Genomic DNA, 16,838 nt, shown 5'->3' on the forward strand with positions numbered 1-16,838 from the left:
ATGCAACTTTCCTGAATCTTTAGCACTGCTGCTGTGTTAGACCACTACCTCTGTCTGTTACTCTGAACCACAAGGCAAGTTCTAAAACAACTCCTCAGGTCTGATCTTCTTGAATACACATGCATACACACACATGCACACAAAGCCTATCCCAGCTCACCTCCATAGCTAAACCAGTAAAATACTGCTTTTATTTTTGTCCTTCTACCTTTGAATTAACTAAATTTACATCTTAAATGGCAATTTCTCTTTAGCCAGGAAAGCATTCAAGTATTAAAAAAATGGTTTACTATTTGTCTCGCATTTTTCTCTATCAATCTAGAAAAACTAAGTAATACAAGTTTTCAAAGCTAATTCCTAAACAGAGGATGACAAACTCCACCAAGTCCATGATGCATTCTTAGCAACAAGAAAATAAAAGTTCTTCTGAGATTTCTGCTTGCTCACTTGATTCATATCCTCCCATCACTGTATTTTAATGAATATAATTCTCTTATCACATAGTAATTCTTTTAATGTTTTCAGATGATTATAATGCCTAAAGGTCTTCAGAAATCCACATAGTGTGTATCAACTGGCTCACAAATCTGTTCTTATGCAAAGTGAGAATCTTTAAAATAATTCAACGGAAACGGGGGAAAAAATACCACTGCAGCAGAGCATTACTTTGTTTCAGATATGTTTTTCCATGTTTTTTCTAATCCTTCCTTTGAATTTTCCTAGCTTCTATCACAATTTGATAGCAAAGAAGTCAAGCGTGGTAATATTTCATTCTAAATATGAGAAAATCCATTTTCTAAAATCCGTATTATTTTTCATCTAAAATATATTTGGAAAAAAAATACTATATACCCCAAATGAAAGTTTGGAAAATTTAGAATTCAACTTCCTTTGGAACTAAGGGATGCCTAATCTAAGGTTAAATTTGAGACACTTCCTCTGACTCATACCCATTTACTCATAAACAATGATGAAATTAAACAATTTAGCTTTTTACCATGTTTATATATTCTTCAAGGGTTCCTATTAAGCCTCAGTCATCTAATTTGCCCTCTGAACAGGAAAAAAAAAATGTCTAATAATTTTGCATGGAATTTGCCATAAATTGTATTTTTTTAAGTATTGCTCATTTGCTTTCAACCTCAGCTTCCTGAAGAACTTTATTTTACGAACAGTGGTTTGTACATTGCTATTTATCTGTGCTTAGGTACATTGTAGGGAGCTTTTAAACGGCCTATTGGATTTTGTGATTAATAGTATATTTGCTCATAGTCTTTTGTATTTCTGCATTTAGGCCGTTTCTCTAGCACTAGCAAACATTTTTTTAAGAGGGAAAGGCAGCACTTTACTACTACCCAATGAACCAAACCAAGTTGTATGATCTCACACACAATTTTTCTTCAACTTTTAGTTGAAAAAATCCTTTTCTGTCTTTAATATTCGAAGTCAACAATACAATTTTGTTTCACATTCATCCTGCAGTTTCCTTCCACATATTATTTTCTCAAAAATGCACAAAGGCCATGCCTCTCTGCTGTAACAAGAGCAGAGAGTAGTACTAAAAGACCCTTCACTATGAATTTTTTGTTTACTGCTGAAACCTGTCAAGCTTAGTCACCAACTGCTGAGTCATATTCCTACTCCATAGGACAGTACAATCAGAGAAATGAGGCGTCACACACTAAGGATTTCCAGGATGTGGAACTTATTTCTGTCTCTCCTACACTTAGTAAAGGTGTTCAGGATTAGAAACACACACACAGACACACAAAAAAGCTGTTTGCTCTTGACTACACTGCTTTCCTGTTACAGGCTTACAGGGATTGATGCTGAGGCTCAAACTCAAGGGAGCAAAAACACTGAGGATTACTTACCAAAAATATCAATTTGGAGTCCCAGAAAACCAGTATAGACGTATTAAACATAACATTGTCAAAGCTAGTTTAGCTCTGTTGAGGTGTCAGGCTATTATACTACACCCACATTTTCTATTTGGGGGTATGATAACCAAATTTCTCCATATATATTTATAAATGCTTGCTTTTACAATATTATAAAATACACCAGTTGAGACCTAAAGTAACCACTTGGCACATGATAAAGTTACAAATTAAGACTATATATTATACTGTGAAAGGCATCATATGCCATAGCAGGAAGATCTTCACATGAACACAGCAACTCTGATCTGCCTACATAAAGCTTTTGACCAGATGACTTGAATTTATTACTGTACTGTGATTCACCAAAAAATATTAAAAACCCTAAAACCACATTATTTAGAAGTTTATTGAGGATGATGCTTCTGACAAAATCTGAAATGCCTGTGTCTGTAAGTAAATGTCTAGGGAATGGTACATCTGATGGCAAAAATCACACTTCTCAAGTTAGCATTAGGACAATTAGCTGCTTTATAAATGAGTACACATTTTTTTTGAATCTGTATCTACACATTCAAATCTTGTACCAAAGTGAAACCAATGTCATATCTAAACAATATGAAGAAAATCAATTTGCATGTTAAACAGGACAAATTTTGACTTGTTAGGGCCAGGAATTATATTTCACAGAAATATATTTCCTCCACTATGCATTATGTGCTTTAACATATGCATGTGAACACAAGTTAACAATGGAAAAATATATTAAACAAGTCAAAAATATATTCTAAAATATTTATTTAAAATAATTTCTAAATCTGACATGTGATCAAAGGTGTATGAAGCATCAATTTTGAGATATGTAAAACTAACATGGGAGTTATATTTTTATGTGCTTCAGATCAGCTAATTTTGATTTGAAACTGGTATTCATATAATGAGGTACAGAGGTACTAGTATTTCAGAATTAGTTATTTTGAGTAGCAACAGTAAAAGCTAAAATTTTCCAGAGTTGGCATTAAGAAAACTAGTCATTTGTATTAAAAATTACCAAAAACATATCTTGGTAAAATATGAAAGGTTACTTCCTCATCAACAAGTAAAGATCTGCTAGATCCCAAAAGCTGATTAACAATAACATAATAAAAAAAATTAGCAATTACTTTTTTTCCGAGATTCAGACATTCTACTTTAAATGAAAATTGAACTGTCATCAAAATACTTTTCTGGCCATATAATTGGAAAAACGTGAAAAACAGAATTGATTCACTCCAGCAGACTCAGCAGATATGTGTTTATAAGGCTTTATACAACCAAAAAGTCAATGCTTCAGTCAACTAACTGCAACACTGAAGGCCACAAAATCATCATTCCCCTAGGACTAGTAGGCATAGCGTAGAAATAAACATTAAAATGATCTAGAGATGTAATCAAGATTTACTATGAAAAATGAGAAATCCTAAAACAGCACTGAAATGGAAGGAAGTTCAGAGTCTTATATCATACAGCGCCAGTTAATGAAACTAGCATTGCCAACAGAATTTTTCAAGGCATTGGCATCAAAGTTACCAAGCACAAAATTTTCAGAAACAGAATGATTATTTTATTTTTTAAGTAATTAAATGTAGCCATTTTACAAGTACTCAAAATCCTTCTCTATCTGAAGCCAATTTAGCAGTAGTTTTGAAAAACAAGCTGACTTTAGAGAAGTGTTACACTATAAATTATCACATTTTTCTTGAATTGATTCTGAACTGTAACTTCACATGAACACTAGAGCAGCTACCTATAAATAAGGAATTATGATTAACACTGAAGGGATTTTAGCCCTCCTCCCAGAAGCACATTGTCACATCATCAGTGTTATTCTTTAGTGTAATTATAACCTTGCTTACCTTCCGTGGCTGAAAGTCGTACTTCACACAGTGCTGGAAACCTTTGCCTTTTGACTTCAACGATGTAACTATTAAGCAGTTGCCAACAAAATGAGCAGAATACCCAACACCTTTGCTAGTGCGGAAACTGAAAAGAAAGAATTATGAATGAAATTGAGAAAAGGAGAATCATTTTATAATAAAAAGGTTCAAATACCACTTTAAACTTCCATGAAAAAGAAAATAACTTTGTACCCAGAACAGTGAATCTAATTTTCTTTCACCATTCTTTTTGGGGAGCTACTCACTGTCAGCACTTAATTGAATCCAGGCTACATTTTAAAAATCAGTACTTTTGTTTTTTTCATAAAATCCAAGACAGTAAGTATTATATCTATCACGTTTAACCCTCAGTTTCTTAATTAATCATCATTTAAAATAACACATCTGATTAAAGTTTTGAAGAAATATCCATGACAAAACAATTGTGAGATGCCTTGCAATTTTGGGGATGTTCAGAGAACAGTGCAGCTGGTATGACACATAAATTTAGATTCAAGATAATTATCATGCACAAGAATTATTTTTCAAGATATGAATAAATTATGCTAATGATATATGAAGTGTTAATCATCTGAGTTGTGGATTTCTTTCCATTTGCCAAATGGATAAAGGACTGCAATTTTATGAATTAAGGATTTCCAAACCTTCTTGTGACAAATATCATAAAGACAGATAATGCAGAAAGCTCATTTCTCCACTTATATTTGAAATCAAAAGCATTTTAAAGACCAATTCTGGACTTCTTAAAAAAAAAAAGAAACCACTTTGCAAAGGTAACTGGTAAAAGAAAAAGAGCTTAGACACTTATCTCCTGTGAAGGTATTTGTAAAGGAGGAAGAAAGAGACATTCAAATTCTAGAAAGCCACTTTTGTTGTAATGAATAAGAATACTTTAATTTTGAAAACAGTAAATAGAACAGGTGTAATAATAGCTATAGATGATTTTTCTGCACCCTAACGAATCCTTGCACAGAAGTTCCTACTTCCAGTCTTGAAGTATATATAGTATATACATATCTTTTATCCAAATTCAGGCTGTGTCTTCCTCATTCATTCATCTGCTTCTCTACATTGTACACATTTCTCTCTCCCCTCTCCAAGGTAAGCTGCTGTGCTGAAAAGGAGCATTATTCCCTGCCACTGCCTTTAATAAGGGCTTTCATAAAACTCACTTTGCAGAAAAGAAAAAAAAAAACATTTCTTTAATAAACATAAAATGTTCTGTCTAAATAAACCTAAGATGTAGCCGAAGAATGAAGAGAAAGATGACATGCTGTCCATTACCACTGACTTCAGTAGTGAAAGACTTTATAACACTGCCATTCACTTGCACCTTTTGAAGACTATTTTTAACCTGGATCATGCCAATGATCTGGCTTCCACAATGACCCCACAGGCAGCTAAACCCCTCAATGAAAGGAGAAGTCTCATGGAAGAGCATCACTCATACACACATAAATCTGCATTACCCACATACACAACCTGCACCACCACAGTGCTCAATTTTGTGCAATAAAATGAATGTTAAAAACCTTAAAATACAGCCCTTACAATAAGAGAAATTGAATGTGTTGTGAGAGTTTGAGATTCTGATTTATCTCCTTAGGGCCTTATGCCATTCAAAGAACTTTTCAGCAGGTAACTGCAACTCTCACAACGCCAAATTTGTTTCTCAGCAATATAAGTCATCTTTACAGTCTGAAATGTCTTCATTTAACAGAATCCCACTCTGAAGGATATTAAAATAATACAGAGATTCACTATGTTCTGACATATGACGTAGTATTATTTGATTAGAGATGTCAAATATAATAATTTCTTTTAAATTACCAACATCCAACCATTGTAAATATCATCATTTTTTTACCTGATAAAACATTATTATCACTGTGTGAAATGCATCTTACTACTTTGAACAAGAGCTAGAAAGCATTTTGAAATAATGAATCTCTCTTGAAGAAATGTCTACATCAATAAATTTTTTCCTCATTCCTTTCCTTCCTGATTCCTGGGCTGATTTTATCCCTATTATGGTCAAATCAGACTTTTCCTGAAATTTTAAACACTGAGTTGTCTTTGAGTTCAGCACACAAACATGAGAAAGCAATGAAATTATGAAAAAACTGTTCTTTTCTTATCAGGGCTCTTTGCCTTGGAATAGAATAAATGATTTTATAAACACGAAACTTAGCCAAGATTCTACTTTTTTTTTTTTCCTCCAAACTAATTAGAATTCTAATACAAAAGTAGTTAAACTGAATACTCAAATGTGTTCTGTTTACCTCAGCACAATACTATGTAATATTAGTCTTGACATTTTCTTTCTTGCCAAAGGTAATGTAGGCTAGGACTGCTCTCTAGAAGATTGCAAAGAAATTCTACATGTGCAGAACTTGCCACATCCAAAGATAAAATGCATAGAGACAACAAGAGCCATACCATCAACAGCCATATGGTTTTATGAGCCTTAAATTACTTCCCATAACAGCTGGAACACAATTTCACTACAGTTTGTTCATATAGTCTTTACAATTATGTTTCATTTTAGCCAGTTTCTCAAAGCAGGTACTGAATGTTATTACACTTGCATAGCAAGAGAGCACTCTTCCATTCACCAGTGGAACTGTTTTGGGATTTCTGCTTCTTTAGCTTAGGATTTTATGAGCAATTTAACATATGATCATAGTATTGATATTAAGAAGATAATAATTCATTCTTGCCTGAAAGGTGTGGATGAAATCTGCTTTCTACTAACTTTGAAATTTCACTATATGCTTTTGTAACTGTTCTGCATTATCTCTATTACCAAAAGTCCCAGAGAAAGTCTGAAAATACTAGACGGCTTGATTTTTTGTTGGGTTTTCTTTTTCCTTTCCTCCCTGTCTCTACATCTGTAAAACTAAAATGTAGAATGCACTTTCAGAAGTTTTAGCCATTCTTCCATTTAATGACTGTGGAAGCACTTGGGATGTTCTATGGACAAAAATCGTTATGACAATTCAGCCCCAGTTTACCTTCTAATTCTTTTACAGAACTTGATATATTACCTGAAAGAAAGCGCCTCTTAAAAAATAAAAAAAAAAAAAATAAAACAACACCAAAAAACCCCTCTAGAAATTAATCTTAGCATCTGGATTGATCATATCTAATTCCAAGCCTTACTTAATATTTATGTCACCCACCCCTTTTTTTAGCAGGAACAAGTAAAGTGATTTAGAGGATGGAAACTTCCCAGTTAAGCGTGCTTAAGGTTAGCCCTAAATATCTAAATTTGCAGTGTCCTTATGACAAAGAATCTACACTTAATTTTTAAAGAAACATTTCCAAAAATCTATTAAACTATGATAAGTATTATTATTATTTTAATATGCCTTATAATTGTGATAGTGCCCATAGTACTGTGTATCTAAAAGTTTGAATTTTCCTCTTTTGCAGTCTACTCACTGGATCTCAGATTAAAAAAAATTCATTCATTATAAAATGTGTTTTCCAAGGGACAGTTCACTCCCAAGTGTCTTCCAAATGGTTCCAGTTTTTCCTATGGTCTCTTAAAAGAAGTAGCAATTCTTAACTGTGAATGACATTCCAGTAATGCTTTTGCCATGATTTCAGGAAGGGCTCACATCAACTTTATTATCATCTCTGTTTGTTCAGACTATCCTTAAAAGGATCACATTAGCTCTTTCAGCTACAGCAAGTAAAACGGATTTTATGGTCAGTTGATAACCTACAACAATCTTTAACATCCTGCTGTAATTCCTGCTTTCTAACATATGACTACTCATTCGATAAGCATGGCACCTAGGTATGTGATGTTGGTTGGCTTATACTAAAATTTCTGCTACAGAATTCTGAACCTTATCCTTGGAATTTGACTGCTCTGCCTTGTTGTCATTTATTGCTCATGCAAATGCCAGACTTCTAATTTTCTTCCATACCGGTTGTCACACTCAGTTTATATTGGTAAGATAGCTACAATACTGTTCCAATATACAAGTGTTAATAGACTGTCAGCAGCTGCCCAACATCATCCACAGAGATAATTAAAATTATCTTTTTTAGAAAAAAACAAACTGGCTTACAGTTCTTGAAACAGGGTTCCTAATAGCATGTCCCTAAGAACAGTGGAAAATTTCCCTCACATCTGGTAGATGTGAAAGCATTTCTTTGCTTCCCTTCTCCAGTTTTAAGAATCAGTTTTCACATCATGGTTGAGCTGATGCAACTGCTGTCTCACACCACAAAGGCACTGCACTCACTTAAAGCCTTGAGTTATTTATGACACATTTTTCACCTAGTTAAACTGAAAAAGATATTACGTGACTAAAAAGCATGTGGAAGGAAAATAAACATTTGCTTTGGTATCTTTCCCTTGGTGATGGTTGTGTGTGAAACAAGATTTCATGTGGCCAAGTCTGAAACTTGCATAAAGTTTAGATGGAAATTTTTCCTGTTTTGATTTAATAATTTGAGCTTGGTTTAATCTACTATATAAAAATAATAATAATAATAATATAAATTGGTCCTGTCATGGCAAAGTCTCCAGGGCTACATCTTAGGCCCTGTGTTTTTCAACATTTTCATGAATGACTTGGATCTAGTACTGGAAGGGATAAAAGCAAGTTTGCAGATGGTAGAAAACTGGGAGGAGCTTTTGACAAATAAGAGAACTGGGAAATCACCAACCATATGAAGTTCAAGAAGGACAAGTGCTGGATTCTGCAATGGGGATGGGGAAACCCTGGTTGGAAAAACAAACTGGGGAATGAGATGATGGAAAGCAGTGCCCTGGAAAGGGACCTGGGGGTCCTGATTGGGAGCAAGTTGAACATGAGCCAGCAGCGCCCTAGCAGCCAGGAGAGTCAATCCTGTCCTGGGGTGCATCAGGCACAGCATCACAGCCGGGCAAGGGAGGGATTGTCCTGCCCTTCTCTGCACTGGGGCAGCCTCACCTCCAGTGCTGGGCACTGTTCTGGGTGCCACAATATAAGAAAGACATTAAACTATTGGAGAGTGCCTGAAGGAGGGCCATGAGAATGATGAAGGGCCTGGAGGGGAAGCTGTACAAGGAGCAGCTGAGGTCACTTGGTCTGTTCAGCCTGAAGGAAACTGAGGGGAGACCTCATTGGAGTTACAACTTCCTCGTGAGGGGAAGCGGAGAAGCAGGCACTGATCTAAACTCTCTGGTGACCAGTGACAGGACCCAAGGGAATGGCTTGAAGTTGTGTTGGGGAAGGTTTAGGTTGGATATTAGGAAAAGGTTCATCACCCAGAGGGTGGCTGGGCACTGAAACAACTCCCCAGGGAAGTGGTCACCGCACCAAGCCTGATGAAGTTCAAGAAATATTTGGACAATTCTATCAGGCACATGGTGTGACTCTTGGGATGGGGATGGTCCTGTGCAGGGCTGAGTTGGACTCAGTGATGCTCATGGGTCCCTTCCAACTCAACATATTCTTTGATTCTATGATTTCTTTCTGAGATCAGTATATTCAGCTGCTTTTATGCGCATTACATTCACATTAAATTTTAACATTTTTGGGGAAGCAGTGATCAGGAAGCCATTTTTATATTCATAGATCTATTTGCTATTACCTTTAGCTAATGTTTAAATTGTGCACTCTGAGTTTAACAGATTTATTTTGTAGTACTGCCATCAGCTGAGAATCTTTATCACCAAAGAGAAAATACAACATTCTCCATTTAAAGCTCTAAGAAATAATACATTTTAGAATTCCTAAAGAAACCACAACACTAGATTTTATGGTCTATCTACAAGGCACATGTCTTGAATCCATGGATTTATGAATTGCAAAGTGAAAAGGACAGATGGTTTTCTAAGAGTTTGTATACATTGAGCAGCCATTAAAATCTGGAGATAATTGGCAAGGGGCGGGGGGAAAGTATGTCAGGGACCAAAAAAAATGAGAAGGATTAACTGTTGTTAGGAGGCCAGAACAAACCATAATTGCAGCATTATAAGTTACTTACCAATAGAGATAGGGTTTATCCTTATCTACATTGATATTGTTTAGTGGATCCATACGAAACCAGGTGTTAAGAGTAAACCCATTTTGATAAGGCCACTTAGCAATAGGAGGCAATGCAATTGCCTGGAAGGAGGGAAGGAAAAAAAAGCCAAATAATTAGCTTTTCGAGAAATACTGTTAAAAGTAATGCCTTTCTAAAATCCTGTGTCATTCTAGAGCTGTAGATTTGCTTTAACTTTCAAATATGAAATATAGAAAAAAACCTTTTAAATAGTGTTTTTGAATTAATGCATTACTTTTCTATCTATTTTAATATACTAAAACTTTTAACTACATAGATTTTATCAACAGAAGACACAAAATTAAATTAGTGAATGGGCAATATTAAGAGAACAAAAATAGAAAAATTACTTCTGCAGAAATTAAACTATAAATTCAGCTTTTAATAATTATTAATCTCATTAATAAAATTAATTATAAAATCTAATTAATCAACATATCATAAAATAGAGATTCATCGTTAAAACTAAAACTGAACATTTCAAGGAACACCTTTGGGATATGGCTCCTGCCTTCTGAGAGCCAGTTTCCTGCCTAAAGCAGAAGAGCTGCTTGATGACAAGCGGCAACAACAGCTGGGTGTAGTACTACCACCAGCACAAGGTGTCCTCCAGCTGCAGTGACTAACATGCCACCTGCACAGACTGCTAGAGATACACTGGGAAGTCCAGTACTGGGAAGTGCCCTGCAGCTGGGAAAATGAAGCAATTCTCAGCAGCATAGCCGTAGATTGGTTCAGTAGACTCTTGGCTCCTTCATACTGCCACTGAAGTCCTGGATGTAAAGGGAGCATGCACTTAACTTTAAAGAGGGCCAACCTGATATTTATCATGCTGATTAAAGGTTATGCTGTTTCTCTGTCTGATGTCAACATTGTGCATCACATCTGAAAACAAACTCAGTGCTAGTGAACTAGGTCCTGTCCAGTTTCTTTATTCTAGTGAAGTGCTTTGTTTTTTGGGTCATTTTATAAATTCCTGCCCATCGTCCACTTCAGAGGATGTATCCCTCTCCAGAACTTCATAGGGTAATCCAACATGCACTAATAAAGAAGTGTATATTTGAAACTCATATTTCTTTATTTACAGGTGTTCAGTCCATCATGACTAGTATTTGAAACAAGATCCTGAAAGGATCCAAATGAAGAAAAGAGACTCTGCATTTCAGTCAAGAACTCCTGTTATTGATGCACATCTTTGGACAGGAAGGGAAATTTGAAATTCTTCTGCAAAACCTTTTTTGAACCTCTGATAAAAAAATTAAATTTAAGAGAGAAATTTCATCAGGGTTTGCCTCTGAAGCCCAGAAGTGTCAAAGCAGTATGTGTCAGTGTTGACATTCATATTCTGCAACAGCTGTCTTGCCGGTGCATGTACTTGTAGAAGAGGTTAACTGTGGTTTTAATTTAGCAGGAGATAATGGAACTTTCCCTCTCAAAACTTAGTAATTAATTCTTTACACAATCCACCCTATGCATTTTGCTGACACATTTGTTTATAAGGCTGCATATCAAACAAGATCAAAGAAGTAATCTAGCAAAAAATAACCCAGGTGTAAAACAGTGATTATCAGCCAGTTTACTTCCCTGCTGCAATCTGCCGCCCTGACAAGTCTGTACACAAGGAATGGATGTAGTGGTTTGGGCTTAAAGAAAATTATCAGTGCCATTGATGGATGAAATGCAGTTAGAATAGCCTTCATGCACTGGCATGAGAAAACATGAATCCCAGGATTATTTTCTGTTAGAAGATTCCACGTTCTACCTGAGCATATACAATTCCATACCAAAAGGGAACTGTAGCTCAGATTTCTATTTCCCAGTACTAACCATTTATATTTACTCTCTCAATAATCTATTAATCTGTATACAATGCTTCAATTTATTTGTAGGGGTGTTTTTTGAAAGTACATGCAGTGAATGGAAGAGAATATCTACTTTGGGAAGGTTTGGAAAGGAATACAATTTCACCATTATAAACTATCTCCACTGCCCTGATGGAAAGGAAGCAGCAGATGGAACTTAGACAAAATGAAAACTTCATAATAAAATTTTTGACTAAGCAGTCACTGTAAACTGTGATGATATGGACAAGTTAATTGCTTGATTTTCCTCAATTCTCTCCTTTATATAATATTGATTACATTATTCTAATAAAACAACACTATTCTTTGGAATTTTCAAGTTTCCCTTTCACAGTAAATTCCCCAGAACAAAACTTTTTGCTTGTCATTCCATCCTCACAAGTCCAACTTCTCAACAACACAGCTATCTTGGAAGGCAATGCCTACACTGCTCATTTCCATGTATTTCCCCTCTCATTTCCTTTTCAAGAATTTCTGAATCCAAATGAAGGGAAATGCAAATGAGGAGCTATTTATTTGTTCGTGAAATTGTAGAATTTTGGTTGAAAACTTACTGCAGCACTACAGCCTGGGAAGTTGAAAAAGGTATCAGGCCCATGTCTCTGTGGCATCTGATTAAGGACTGATAATAATTTAACTGCATGTCTTGGCTGTGAAAAGAAGAAAATTGCACAAAAATCAATACAATCATTTTTGTAATCTCTAGGCTACAGTGGAAAGTGGACAGTTTTCAAACACCAGAGCAAATTAACTCTAAAATAGTTAGCAAAAATACTTCTCGAACATATGTTCAGTCAACACGAGAAAACAAATTCAAGTTTATATGTCCCAGGAGACAGTTTATGTTAACTTCAGTCTCTAATGGAATGACACTTAATGCTTTATCTGATCACAGCTTACCCAGATTCCATTTTCGCCTCGAAGCATGCTGAACAAAAGCTTCAACTCCTTGACAGTGATGCTGTAGCTGGCAAGAACCCCCAACATATCAACTAGGAGATCTTCAAAGGAAAATAAAGTTATTCTGAACTCTGAATTTCATTGCTTTGATACACACACACACACAAAAAAAAAGCTGAAAAAACTAATACCATTAAAATATATTCACATATTCTAAAAATCCAGCTTACTTGTATTGAATATTTTACAAAGGATTTAATGTTAAACTTTGCATCACACTTTGAAAAAAGTATTACATTTATGGGGCATTAATTCTCCCCATTTCATAACATGCATCACATATTATAAACTTGTCCTTCCTGCTGTGTATTTTTGGGATAAGAGTAATGCCTCTGAAGTTAGCATTTTTCAAAAAATGTTGACCTAAAAGATGCTTTACATTAACCTAAACCCAGCATTTTATACTATAAAATCATTCCCCCATTTTTGTTACAGTGATAATGCTTCAGATCTTTACTGTAATGAAAGCCAGGGGAAAATAAAACACCTCCCTCTGGCCCCTGCAATAAAACCCAAACCAACAAAATCCTCACAAAACCAGCCAAACAAAAACCCATCAATCAAAACAAATAACAGCAAAATAAAACAACCATAAGGAAAACAAAAGAACTAACAAAAATCATAGCAAGAAAACAATTACAGAGCACAATAAAAAGAAGATATCAAAATTGCTAACAGGTTTATGGAATACAGCTTTCATTACAACATCTCAAAACCCATAAAGTTTTACAGTAAGAACATTAAACAGTCTTCCTTTCAAAGACTATTAAAATTTACTTTTTAAAGTAAATTTTTAATTATTTAGTATGTTGGATGTTGAGCCTTTCCTTATACTCCAGATTTTTTTTCTGGAACAAAATGGACTAATAAGAATTACAACTTCCTTTAGCTAAACCAACTAGCTCATATTCAGAGATAAGGCATAAGAATTTAATCCAAAGATCAAGCAGTGAAGTCCAGAGCTTTAAAAACAAAAGAGCTATGACACAACAGAATCAGCACTGACACACTTTCCCAGTCTGTTCAACAATCACAGAATTCCCCACCCCCCTCCTGCCTCCAAGCTAAACTTGTAGAAGACATAACTTTCTACATGTAAGTCACATTTTATTTGTAGAACTGCACGTTATCCTTTTTCATTAGTGAAAGGATGACTCTTACAGGTGCTGACAAAGAGTAGTTTTCAAGAGAAACAATTCTTTCCAAACACATTTCACATTCATATTGTTTTAAAACAAATTTACTCTTCGCAAATCCATACATATGTGCTTTTGAGCAAAAAGAATTACTATTTATTTAGCTTTTCCCACAATGAAACTAGCCTCTGATCCTTAGCATGTGTGAAGAATGAAATATCATTTAATTTACAGAAGACATAGTAAACTGGTGAACGAAACTGCGTATCAGGAAAGGCAAAAGCAGACATTTTCACCATAAATTCTGAGTATAGTCCTAATCTCCAAAATAGATTTTTTTCCCCCCAGCTCATTTCTTTAATCTCCCTTTAAAAAGAGTGCCACATACATTTGTGAGAGAACTAGGGAAAACAAAATACACCTAAGAAAACTAAGAATTGATGGTGGTGAATCCTATGACTCAGCTCCCCTAGTACCTGCCCCCTTTGCTGTAGCCTCCAGCCTGCAAGGTGAAGCCGGCATGTCTTATACATGATCAGAAACTGGGAGCAGTCACACTGAACACTCAGAAAAGGAGATAAGCACAAGTGAATATTAATCTTTGGCTGAGAATTTTCAAATTCCTATTTTGTAGTTTCAGCTATCTTTCAAGATGAAGAGACTGCAAATTTTGCTTCCTTTGTAGAAGAAAAAACATCATGTAGAAGCAAAGTTGTCTGGTGAAAATCAGAACACCATTAAAAATAAAAAATCTTGTTACATAGAGGAAAAAAGTGCAAATTAATACAGTCAAACACAGAAATGATTGGCAAGTTTTAAAAATCACTGAACATGTGCTTCCTTTTTAACATTGTTATAGCCCTGTACTACCTTATGGCACAGAAAAATTCTTATTTCTACTGAAGATGTGGATAACCTACAGGCATTAGACATACATATTTATAAGTAATGAATTAAACATTGATGGAGAGAAGCAAACATAAGCTCCCTAATTATGTAACTCTGGGTAAAATAATGACCTGGAAGATTGAAGCCCAGTAGATAACAAGGAAAGATAAAGCAAACAACATCTCTGGAAGTTGAAGCACTTAAGGCTATTTAAAGGTATTTCTGTAAACTCCTCATAAGAAGGTTTGTGTCTTGTTTCAATATAAAGACTTAAAAATAACTGTTACATAACTTTATTCATACTTATTAGAAATCTCATGAAAGAATCAGTCCCATCTGGTTTATTAATCTGAATAATCCACTCATCTATAAATGGACAAAGGTCAGAAAGCATATTGCAAGTAGATTTTTTTAATGTCTACTTCTTTTTTTTAGTATTAAATAAGATTACATATATAACTGGATTTCATGATCTCATTTCAGAAACAAGATTGTATGTAATAATATTAAGTCCAGAAGGAGAAAACAGGCAGCTTCTCATTTTTAATGCATTTCTAATTTCTATTAATGGCACCTTCTGAATACTTTCATACTAAGCAGTTTTCATATCATCTATAAATTAACCAGCAACCTTGAAGGAATGCTTAATTCAGTCACTTGATATGAAAATACAATAGAGAAATGCCTGCCTGCCTTTCAAGTAACAATACACATAAAACAAAAGGTCTGGCATTAACTTTGGACTGAAATAGCATTTGAAAGAAAACTTCATGAAACTACCCTCATGCCTCCTTAACCTCTTAATATTACATGGCCATGAAATTGTGGATTTTAACCCTTGTTGGTGATGTAAATTAATTTCTACAGGTTGTAAATAGAGAATGTGATAATTTTGTAGTTTTTCTTATGAAATGAGTTAAAAGAGGAAAGCTTGTCAAGAGCCCATTAAAGACAGGGCAGTCAAAACCCAACGTTGTTGCTTGAAAACTAGGAATTGTTTCAGTGCTTAAGAATTCAGTCCCAGTCATTTTAGAACAATTGCCTGTATCATCAGTGGAACTGGGGAAAAAATGGGACTTGGGTGAGACATATCTATTCTCTATGAGTTCAGGCTACTTTTTCATCCATTGTTCAGACTTCTCAGATGGGACTACAGACACATTATCCCAAAGAGTCCCTCAGAGCAGATGATCTGCTTCACTACTCATCACCTGGAAACAGAGAACTGTAAAAAGTGAGTCCCTCAAGGAAGACCTTGTGCAGTTGTTAAAAAAAAAACTAAAAAGCACCTATCATCTATGAAAATATTTTCTCCTTAACTATTGATAAAATTGATAAAATGGCTGACCATTCCCTATATTAGTATAACATAATAGATAGTCACAATACAAAGATGATTTTTTTTTTTTAAAAAATTGCTTCTGAAAAGCAAATTAAGCCCATTTAGATTGCACTGAGGCTTTCAAAGTGATTAAAATTCTATTCTTCACCACAGAATCTGTAAAATCACATGAAGTTTTAAAGTACTCAGAACCTCATGAATCTGAGAGTCTTCATCTAAACAGAGAGAAAAGTTCTCATTGCAACAGTTTGGGTACATGTTTATTTGCTGCTTTCTTACTATCATTAAATCGGAGAAGAATGCCTTCAGACTTAGACTGGCCCTGAAAGTGTGCTGTCAGAACATAAAACAGACATTATTGCCTGTCTTGTCTATTTAAACCCTCTCTTGGTCTAATCAAAATGCTTCTAAAAGGAATAACTGAGATGACCTAAAAACAAACAAGCAACCTCCAGAGAAGCAAATTACAAAAAAAAAACCTCAAAAAACTCAGAAAACCTCTACCCAGTACAGACGATAAAAGCCAATTTCAAAACATTGGGCTGACAGGGTATTAGCATTAGTTTTGGGAAAAAAGTGGTACTAACTTCCTAGGAGTAAAATGCTTTAATGCTTTAATTAAAACAATTTTAACACAAAGTTTGTTACTTTATTCCCTGGCTTTGGGAAGTTCATAGAAATATTTGAGGCAAAAAAAATTCTACAGTTAGGACCTCACCAGCTGCATAGGATGTTAGGGAACTCAGATACTGCACTAGTTGTCACTGATTTTATAATATCAA

General features: G+C 34.8%; 1 protein-coding gene across 7 annotated transcripts in view; it reads right to left on the reverse strand.

Moving 5' to 3' along the window:
* The window catches only part of NBEA (neurobeachin), a 460,815-nt gene that overhangs the window by 360,743 nt on the left and 83,234 nt on the right, over positions 1-16,838 (reverse strand). For all 7 annotated transcript variants that reach the window (XM_088067905.1, XM_088067892.1, XM_088067894.1 and 4 more), the window contains exons 3-6: positions 12,631-12,731; positions 12,285-12,380; positions 9,809-9,930; positions 3,776-3,902 (exon numbers count right to left, since the gene is read on the reverse strand). In XM_088067905.1, the coding sequence (XP_087924031.1) occupies positions 3,776-3,902; positions 9,809-9,930; positions 12,285-12,380; positions 12,631-12,731 (446 nt within the window). The remainder of the gene's footprint in view (positions 1-3,775; positions 3,903-9,808; positions 9,931-12,284; positions 12,381-12,630; positions 12,732-16,838) is intronic.

Source organism: Pseudopodoces humilis, chromosome 2, assembly GCF_049639895.1.
Source record: "Pseudopodoces humilis isolate 2021_Gansu_Grassland_sample_001 chromosome 2, ASM4963989v1, whole genome shotgun sequence".
Taxonomy (NCBI): Eukaryota; Metazoa; Chordata; class Aves; order Passeriformes; family Paridae; genus Pseudopodoces; species Pseudopodoces humilis.